The following is an 11,360-nucleotide window of genomic DNA, read 5'->3' on the forward strand; positions in this document are numbered from 1 at the left end:
TGATTTCTTGCCCAATTTAATTTCTAAACACATTTAACTAACTAAAACTACCAATTTAACTAAAAATCAAAACCTAAAAATTCCAAAATTCCCCCCCTTGAATTTCGGCCAGCACATGGTGTCACTCTTTGATCTCTCTGCTCAAGCATGCCCAATGGAAATAAAGACTTAGGAAAGGTAGAAATCAAGCTAAAGTCGAAAAATCTTAGCGTTAGACGTGCAAACGGTCGAAAATCGTAAATTTCCCTTTGAATTTTCTTGTTTCTCTTTGGTTTTTCTTTTTTTTCTTCCTTTCCTCTCTATTTCCTCTCTTGTTCTTCCTTATGGCCGGCCAGCACTCAAAATGGGGTTTAAATGGGCTGACTTTTTCTTTAAAATATTATAATATTCTTTTATTCTTTTTTTTTTGTTTTATTAATTCCTTAAATTCTAGCCATCCATTTATTTCCAAATTTTCACCATATACTTGTCCCACATATCCATAGCTTAGATAAAATTCTCAGGCTTATCCAAAGTCTTTGTGGAGTAATTTTTTAAATTTACACTTTTGCCCCCCGTAAAAGTCAAAAATTACATTTTTGCCCCAAAAACTGAAAAATTGCCCATAGACATATTTTTCATCCCTTATACTCATGCCATTCTCCAATTTGTCAAATTTGATCTAAATTCTCTCAAAATTTCAAATTTTGTCCGCGGGTGGTAAAATTACGATTTTGCCCTTACACTCCAGAAATCACTAGAATTAAACTTTTAAACTTCCTATCATTAAATTATACTCCAAATAGTTAATCTTGGTCAAAAATTTCACTCCATGATCAAATTATTATCTTAGGTGGCAAAATGATGACTTTTGCCCTTGAACATCAAAATTTCCAATTTTACCCCTAATGAACTCTCGAACTCCGAACAATCATTTTTAGTCATTCCTTGAGTATAAAATATTAAATTTCATCCTACAATTCCTATTTGAACTAGTTCGAGGTTAAATCAACTCAAGTGTACCATTAAGTACAATACCGGGTTTCGTCTATTCTTAGGTACTTTTCCTAGCATAATAACATGCTACTCAGTGCATGTATGTCATGACATGTGTTTATAGGGTCATGTTTTACACAGACACCATCTAAACTATCTAAAGGCGAGTAAATGGAGACAATTAAAATATTCCATCTAAATATGTATTTCATAACATAAATATTCATTTCATTTAAATAATCAATATGGCTTATGAGTATCTTAAAAGTTAGCTCATGCCAAAAATTATTCTCATACTCAGTTATCAGGGATACCTTGGCAAAAGACTATCCCAAACCGAGTCCGCCAAGGCTATTCAAAAGTTATGTACGCATAAATCATATTTTTATTTTGTAAACATAGCCGTTCCTTAGCGTTGGTTGAGTTCCCCCTCATGTGGTGGTTTGGCGTAAAGTGAACTCTAAAAGTGTTAGCCTCAAGAGTTATCCACCCGCGCCTCTCATACTGAGGTAAGATGCAATGGGGTTTACCGTGCCCCTCTAATAGGCTGATCCACAGAAACCCGCCCACTGTAGTAAGGTAATAATTATCCCACCAATCAACAAAATTCAATAACATGATATGGCAATTATTATAATTCACAGCCTTTCAAGGCTAAATACACATTTCATATATTTCAACTCAAATACCAATTCAGCCATTCATGTAAATATTGTCATAAGCCATTCGATTCAAATCATAAATTTACAACACCTCAAGTGGTCTCCAGTTACTCTATTTTCAAAGTCATCATTCAATTTCAAGACAATTTATAAATCCATTTTATTTAAACACGTTTTGTTTGTAAAACAAAAAGATTTACCATTTAAACTCATTTTTCATAAAATCCACAAAATCGGATAAAACCACTTTAGATAATTAAGACGATAGTAAGGTTACTCACAGTACTAGCAGTCGATGTACTCCTAATCTCAGTCTTCAAGCACAATCTCTGTACTTTTACCAGTGTAATTTGCTCACCACCTACCCACAATGTACAATACATAATTCACCACATTAATGTTTGACCATTATAAAATCAATTCAGGCTATGTGTATATGCATGATATGATATGCAACTTATCCGACTACCGCTTAAATGCGGTGCTAACCTAATTCGGCCTATTACCCGATTAAATGACAATTGTGTCCGATTTGGCTCCAAATTGCTCCATTTCATTTCTAATATTTCAATTCACTAAATACAATTTCAAAAATCTAAAATTCAGCCTAACAACCCTCACAATTCTTCTTGAAAATTTCGGCCATTGTGGTGCACTATCAATAAAAAATTTTCCATTCCATTTTCTCACCATAAATCATCATTTCATCATTTTTTTCAACCAATTCACTTGATTACAAAATTAATTCATTACTTCTACACTTCACATAGGGTTCGGCCATTGAAGGTTCATGGGGAAAATGAATTCTTTTCTTGTTGTTTTGTTTCTAAATATGCTAAACTAACTAAAAACACTAACATAACTTAAAATCAAATCAATCTAACATCTTTCTCTCTCCATACCCATTTTGACCAGCCATGAATTCATCATGAAAACATGTAATTTAAGCACGGAAAATAAGGAGAAATGCTTAAGGAAAATAGATTTCAAGTTTAAATTGAGAAATCCTACCTTTTTCACTTGTTTTCCTTGATTTTCCACACTTTTTCTCTTGAAATTCTTCACCTAGAGTTTGTTCTCTTCCTTTTTCCCTTTGTTCTTGGTGTGGCCGAATATGGAGAAGAAGAATGGGATAAATATGGGCTGATTTTTATAGAAAATAATAAAATATCCTTGCTTGACACATGTCACATGCTTATTGGTCCATTTTTCATTTCTTTTTCTTTTTATACTTTAATAATTATGCTTCCATTGTCCACCACATGATTAGTCAAAGGTCAAAATGAGGATAAGGGAAGACCATGTGCTAGACAAGTGTCCTGGTGGTGAAAAATTACAATTTTGCCCTTAGGATGACAAAATTACCATTTTACCCCTATGCTCCGAAAAATACCGAGATTACAAATTTTTCACTTCTCAACCTCAAATCATACTCCAATAAGTCATATATGATCAAAATCTTTCAAAAAATTTCCCATTTTGTCCTCGAGAGCAAAAATTACCATTTTACCCCTAGATAATGAAATTTTTAGTTTGACTCCAAATTAATCCTCGAACTCCGAATCACCATTCTAAGTCATTCTAGGACTTTAAAATTTTCAATTTCACCCTAAAATATCTATTTAATCTAGTTCGAGCCTTAAATCAACTTTGTTGTACCTCTAGGTACAATACCGACTTTTGTAAATTCTTTGGGACTCTCTTAGCATGCAAATATGCTATCCATCACATGTATGTCATGACAAGTATTTTATAGAGTCAGGCTTTACAAGCTAGGTTCCAACTGCCTCCTGATCTGAAAACATGAAGTTGAAAACAATTAGTACAAACTCAGTGAGTAAACATAAGAAAGGAACAAGCAATGATAAGGAAAGTTGATAATCACAATCCATTTATTTGAAAACAATGCAATTTAGTTCAAATTCTTAATAAAATCCCTTTATTAAACCCTTGGTTATTAAATCATTTAATGATGAAGGAACCACATTCAGCATGAAATTGGAAAAAGAGGAAATTCTCAGCAATCATCCGAACAAGGCAGCATAATAAACAAATTATCACTGCGGTAGAAATGCATTCTCGTTACAACGTAGCTACAGCAAGAATGAATTTTCGCTGTAGCGAACTTTCGGCACAAATCATCAACAGAACGAGGGTTTCACTCAACTGCACTAGGGTTTCGCGTTAGAACCCTCTATCTCAAACTAAATTAATTAATCCCTTGTCATTGGAGATCCATGATCAACCATGATGTTAAAAAAGTGGAAAATAAGGCAAAAATCAACCAGGTAGCATGCAGGATAGAAAGTTTCTCGCTACAACGAGAATTCATTCTCACTGTAGCGATATTCAGGAGGCAAAACAGAATGTTTCTTGCTGCAACAAGAATTCATTCTCGCTGTAGCAAGTTGCAGGCAGCAAAACAGAAGGTTTCTCACTGCAACGAGAAGCAGGGCACCTAAATAAAGAAGGACCTCCTTTGCACTAAACATCCATTTGGTGCTACAAAAAAAAATCAATTTACAAGTAAATGGAAATTTTCAAGATTCATCATGCCATACAATTGCATATTATAATCATGATCTTTCCATTGCATATACATATACCTAAACATATATCAATTCGTATACCACCCCATCTCACCCAGCTCATGTGCATTCCCCCACATCATGCAGATAGCTGAAGTCAACACATGCATCCCCTCACATCGTGCACAAGTACAGACATCGTGTGTTCCCCCACATCGCACATAATTGATGCCATCGTGTGCATCCCCCCACATCATGCACACAGGCAATATCACCATCCATCTCCCTCACTATTATCATCACCGGTAGGTGCACACTCACCCCGCACATGCACGGTTGCATTTGCCACACAATGGTACCATTTATGACATAGTATATATATATATATCAACATTATACAGAAACATATGGATTCATCACACTATCCATTTCATAACATAAAACCATTTCATAAGGGCTTGTTCCCGTGCGAGTTTTGAAGAAAGAACCAATAAAACGCTTTAGGGGATTTAATCAAACATACATGTGTATATCCCAAAACCTTTTCAATGCAAGTTCATTCATTGGTATTTGTTGAACCTTTAGTCGACTCTAACCTCCCTAATGGTCCAATTGGGGCTGAGGGGCCTTGTTGGAACCTATCACGCACAAAAACATCACAGCCAATCCAATTTGCATTAATATCGCTCCAAAAGCTATTTTCCAAATCAAGCTTCAATAGCCCTTCTTATCTACCTTTCAATTACCATTTGATTGGCCATTTAGTTTCTCTTCTTTAGTTATACTAGAAATAGTTAAACAACTGCAACAATAACACAACTCATAACTTCAATTACTAGCCATTATTGGCAACTTAAAACCAATCCTAAATCATCACTCACCTTGGTGGATTGTAATGAAATTCCTCCCCAAGAGTCCTCAAGCTATCATGAAATCTCTCTCTCTCTCTCTCTCTCTCTGCACAGTTCAACTGGTGAGAGAAAGTATTGAAGAAAGACTTTTAAGGGTTTGTTTAAGGTGAGGGAGTAAAAGAGTATGAAAAACCCTACAATAGGGTGTGTAAAGCACGAAAATAGAGGTTAGTTTGAAAGAGTGATGGAAGCTTGAGAGAAGCTTTCATGAAAGAGGAGAGAAGCGTGAGATGGGAGGAAGAAGAAGAAGAAGTTGCTGGAGAAATGAAGAAGCTGCTGGAAACATGAGATTTTTATAGTTAAAGTTTATCCAACTTTACTTAATTACCGAAATACCCTTAACAAGGCCACTAGTCTTCCTCTCTTCCCACGTGCAATCTTTTCTCTCTTTTAACACAAAGACAAGGTCCATAATAGTTTAAAAATACTCAAGTTCACAAAACTTAAAATCTTTGACTCGGGGTACAAAATGGTCATTTTGCCTCTATTGTGAAAATTATTGTCACTTCAAGTTTTCTTTTTGTTTTCATCATTATAAATCATTCATTCGGTCCTTATGCCCACTTAGACCTTAAAAATATTAGAAAACCTTCTTCTGGGAGCTTATTAGAGGAAATGACGAAATTACCCTTAATCCGTGTTATTGCGTCTATTTCTAATTATGAGTCTATAGAGATCGAGGTCTCACAAATTAGTCACAACTTAATTAAACAATTTTAATCAAGTGCTTGAGAAGCTCATAACTTCTAATTTGATTATGTCCAACTTAATCACCTCTCCCATTTTATTTTCAACATTCATTTTAGATGTGTGACCATTAGGCTTCTAACATGTTGGCAATGAACTCAACATATAATTCTTAAGTTAAACTTAGAATTAAATAAATTCAAACTACTTTAAATTTATCATTAATCAAGTGAACTACCTAGAGTTCATAGACCAAGATTGGGATCTAATAATCCATTATGGTCACCCAAATGTTAGAAGAGTTAAGATGGTTTGACTCAACCTTTCAGTGATCAGTCTTTCAGTGTAATTCATTCTTTCATCATATATCTCAGAGATGATAAGAGCATGGTGCAGTGTCTACTCTTATTGATCTCCATATTCGTTCTTAGAGCTTAATCATTAGCTTTATAAAGACTTATGAAACTCCTTTCATAATCTTTAATTCGCCTTGGCCAAGGACTTCAATAAGCTGATATCAACCAAGAACAGTTAGTATATGTCCCCTGCATCACTTGGGGTGATGATTCCTATCTTGACCACTCATTACCCTTCACATGCTTCATACTATACCCAAAAGCATCTTGCTTAGACATCCTTGGTTAGGCACCCATAAGGATGAAATCAAAGCATAGCACTCCACACATAAAACACTTAGTGTCTCAAGTCTAGGGAGAATTTACACAACTGACACATGAGAAGTATTGCATAGACACTTGGGTGAAATACCAAATGCACTTCTCATGGTAGGTCATGCTCAGTGAACTTGCTCTCCTAGGCAAGCACTTACATTCTATTTCCAAGTATCTCTATGCTTCAACTTATGAGATCGGTTGCTTACTTCTCAAGTAAGAAACATAGAATGTACCAGTCTCTAAGTATCATTGATGTCCAGTCTCAATGATACATTGACTAGAAACATTTTGAGATTACGCTTTGATGCATAAGGATCTCATAACTGCAACCCATTACAGTTCCCTTGCAAGGCATACAGGATCTCATGGACTTAATCCAATTAGACTTATAACTTGTTATAATTGATGTCTTATTGATGAAGGAAAACCTTTAATCATTCAACATGAATGATGTTGTTGAATTATTGGAATCAAGCCTTAACCAATCCCAATTGGCTGCAGGGCTCATCCCAACATCTCCCACTAGCACAAAGCCAATTGCTACTTCATCGTGTGTGGATTCAATTCCATCTGGCAATCGTGTCTCCATGTAGACTCGCTTGTGCCCTTCAATGTGATTAATTGCTTTTATCTATCTTCATAATGTCCACGCATCACATCATGTCATATTACTATATCTAGATCCAATGAGACCTAGGTTCTACTGTTATGGCTCCATTGTTACATTAACATGTTCAGAATCCTTTATTAGTTCCATGAACTAGCGATCTAAATATCTTCCTATTTGAGCCCTTTATAATAGGATGTATATGACTTTATTTATATACACGTATAATCCCTTTTGCTCCTTGGGACCATTCCAACTAGACTATGTTGCAGGCATCATATGCATGTGTCACACTATGTTATGCCATTTGGCCCTTTTATACTTTTTATTGTCATTGGGCTCCCACTAAATCCAAGATCCTTTGTGAGAATAATATTCAAACTCTTTTGAACATTCCATGATATACATACATCTCAATGTATGCTTGTAATCATATTGGTTTGGAATATCATAATGGGCTTTTATGTTGGAGAGATATGGACCAAGTCATATTGCAATATGAAGTTGCTTTCTTTCTTGAACATTCATCTCTATGTTTTACTCTTAAGAAAGTTCCATTTTATATGAATCAATATTCAATCTTTTGATCAATTGAACATATTTCATAATTGATCAAATATCATTGCAAGGATAAACAAGAAGCATGAATAATTAAATATGACATAATTATTCCAAATAATTATTCAAACTTGAAACATATAAGCTTCCACATCCAAATGCTAAAGACAAATGTTTCACCAGCCATTCCCATGGTAATCACATAATTAATGTTTCAAAAACATTCAAATAAATTATCCAACATGTTGAGATAAATAGGAGTGTAACCATCCAATGTAGCATCTAATGTTTTAGGTAGTCCATCCATGTGGTCACCTCCTCAGCCAAGATCCTACTCATCTTTATCTTTGGTCCCTGTAATATGTCAAACATATGAGAACCAACTTTGAGGTATCATATACCTTTAATATATAAAGTAGAATTATTTAGAAAATGGTACCTGAATTAGAAACTTCAATAAGCTTCTTTTTCTTGCTCACAATAGCTAGGTACTCCTTGGGCTTCAAGGCTTTCTCATTTTGGGATTTTACCTTCTTCCCTTTTTAGGTTTTCTTCTTCTGTTGCTTCGTATGAGCCTTAGAAGAAGAAACAAGAAGCAATGATCCCTTATCTTTCCTGATGGACCTCTCTATCGTGTCTAGCATATTCAAAAGTTCAAGAAGAGTGGCTTCCAATCGATTCATATGGAAGTTCAACACGACTGACTAAAGCTGTCAGGCAGAGATTGTAGAACTAAGTCTATATATAGCTCATGATCCATTGCTAATCCCAATTGTCCAAGTCTCTCGATGAGTCCAATCATCTTCAGCACATAGGGTCTAACAGAACTGCCTTCTGCCGTCTTGCATCGGAATAGTTCTTTAGAGATCTCATATCTCTCAGTGCACCCTTTCTTATCGAACAATTCTCTAAGGTAAAGAATCATGGATTGGACATCCATATGCTCATGTTGCTTTTGGAGCTCAAGAGTCATACTAGCTAGCATCACACATGCTGCCTGATCATCATCATCTTTATGATGTTGATATGCTTCCTTACCTCAACACTAGCATCAGCAACAGGGACTGGTGGAATAGGAGTGTCAAGGACATAGTATTTCTTCTCCTGTTTTAAGACGATCTTGAGGTTCCGAAACCAATCGAGGAAGTTTGGGCCAGTGAGTTTAGTTGCATCCAAGATGCTCCGCAGTGACAGATTATTAGCCATGTATATAAATTATGCCTAAATAGATAAAATAAAGCAATAAGTAAACATCATGCATAAACTATTTAAAACAAGGTTTTAAAATTTTAAATAGTTCTCCCACTATTTTCTACAAGATGATAACCCTCCATATTACCTCGAGAGATCTCTACTAGGATTCTCTTAGTGGGCTAGGATCCCATCCAAATAGTCATGGCCTTGAGTGTGCTCAACAAACCAAAATAGATAGATTAGGTAGGTAACTAAGCTTACCAATTGTATCTCTATACAACTCCTAGATCAGCTAGGTGACAACACATTGCCTAAACATATCATATATATTTTGCCTAGCCTTTGCCTCTAGTTTCCATAATAATCAAGTTTCCAAGCATCCAAATTTTATGAGACTAGTTGAGTAAGACCCACCAATAGCTCAAACATACTCGTGTAAAAGTGTGGCCCTAAGTGTACTCAACAAGCCTCCAATTAAAAGAGCAGCCAGGTTATCTTGCTATATGGTGGAAGGCAACTTAATCATACAAGGTATGTGACTCAATATTTACCGAGGGATTTTATCCTTTTCGTTTTATTAAGGTCTCATTTGATTAGCATGCATAGCATTTAATATATCGCATAAAATTAAATCTACCACATGCTGTTCTACTAAGATGGTTATGGACTTTTCTACTCTAGTTATGAACATATAAAGTAAACATGCTTAATATGATGATGATCTTGCATTTCATTTGAAAAATGTCACTTAACAATTGAGGATCATAGTTTAAATCATTTGGTGCTTAGGTTTGAAAAGATTTAGTAATTTTTTTAAATTTTATTTTATTTTATTTTATTTTAAATTACTTAGTAAAGGAATTGATCATATCAAGGCCTTTAATTAGCTCAAATCATATTTGAATTAATTCTATTAGTAAGTTCTTTCTAATTAACTTCTTTAATTAGAAACCTAAACCAATTTAGGAAACTTCCTAGTTTGAGTATCTATCATAAACCATTTTAAAAGCTTTCATGATCCACATCATGTGTCCTAAATATTTTAGGAAGTTCTTTATCCACCTTTTAATCTTGTATTATCCCTTCACTAATTGTAGAGTTCTAATCATTATTAGAAGTCCTAATTTATTAGTAAATTAATCTTAATTAAAATCTATCCTAATCGGACTAGGATGTCATCTACTCAAGTTGACTTTCAATTTTAATTAAAATTATTAATATATCTAATAAATTATAAAAATTAAATATTTTAAATTTAAATTCATATATTATAATAAAATGTATTTTTGTTTTTTTATCTCCTATTCTTTTGTTATTCCAAAACTAGTCTTACTAACTTGTCTTATTCTATTCCACAAAATTCCTCTGCTGAAAATTCTTGAATTCTAATATTGGTGTTCTTCAAATTTTTTCACTTTTACAAAGCTTAGGTCAAATAAGCTATTATCACTGATTGTTAACTAATTATTGTTAATCAAAGTTACAGTTGTTAGTTTAATGCCACGTGTCGATGATGCGATATGTTGACATGTCATTTTAAAAATGACATTGCTATGTGGTAGATGATATAATCAAAGATGTTGTTGATTGGATTTTTAAGCTACTGACTTGGCTTTTAACCTTTTGTTATGGATCCTACATCAATAAAAGATGGGGTAGGTCTTGGATATATAAACCGTTGATAAATGCCATTAAGCTAATTGGATTGGTCAAGGAATATATATTGTCATTTAATACATACTTAATCGCATAACTATATGTGATAGAGGTTTTCCTTTACGATAGTGCAATAATAAAGAGTTATTAAGTACTAATTGGATGAAACCCATGGAACATAAAGGCCATACAAGAGAATTGTAAAGTTATTACAATTATAAGATCACTATGCATTAAAGCCATGTTCCTAAAAGTGTTCCTGGTCATTGTATTGTAAAGACAGGGCATTGACAATACTAAAAAACTAGTATGTGCTAAGCCTCTTTACTTAAAAAGTAAGCAATCGATCTCATAAATTGAAGTATATAGGATACTTGAGGATAACCTATAGCTGCTTGTTAAAGAACAAGTTCACTGAACATGACCTGCTATGAGAACTCCATTTGGTATTTCACTCAAGTGTCTATAGAATATGTTCTCATGTGATAGTTGTGCAACTAGTCCTCAAACTTGAAACACCAAGTCATCTTGTATGGAGAATGACATACTTTGATTTCATCTCTACGAGTCTGGAGGTGACCAAATGCCTAATAGGGTGTTTTTAGGTATGTCATGAAGTATGGGAAGGTGAATGAGTGGTCAAGAGAGGATTCATCACCCCAAGTGATATTAGAGGATGTATCTCACTTATTCTCAATTCTTGATTAACTTGTATAAAGTCTTTGGCCAAAGCATAATGAATTTGAGGAAAGTTAGTTTCCTAAATTTATAAGGTTAGTTATGAATTATGAGAACTAATATGGAATATTATAAGTAGACACTGAGCCACACTTTATGACATATTTAGGATATTTGATGAAAGGATCGTATTGCACTAAGAGGCTTATCACTGAAGCGCTTTGTCAAAT

General features: G+C 34.2%; 1 protein-coding gene across 1 annotated transcript in view; it reads right to left on the minus strand.

The window, feature by feature from the left end:
• LOC108662807 (RNA-directed DNA polymerase homolog) overlaps positions 1 to 8,808 on the minus strand; it is a gene marked incomplete at its 3' end in the record, with an annotated part of 13,524 nt that extends 4,716 nt beyond the window's left edge. Inside the window, exon 1 of the mRNA XM_018124393.1 lies at positions 8,641 to 8,808. Coding sequence (XP_017979882.1) covers positions 8,641 to 8,808 — 168 coding nt within the window. The remainder of the gene's footprint in view (positions 1 to 8,640) is intronic.

The sequence above is a fragment of the Theobroma cacao genome, chromosome 7 (genome assembly GCF_000208745.1).
Source record: "Theobroma cacao cultivar B97-61/B2 chromosome 7, Criollo_cocoa_genome_V2, whole genome shotgun sequence".
Lineage (NCBI taxonomy): Eukaryota > Viridiplantae > Streptophyta > Magnoliopsida > Malvales > Malvaceae > Theobroma > Theobroma cacao.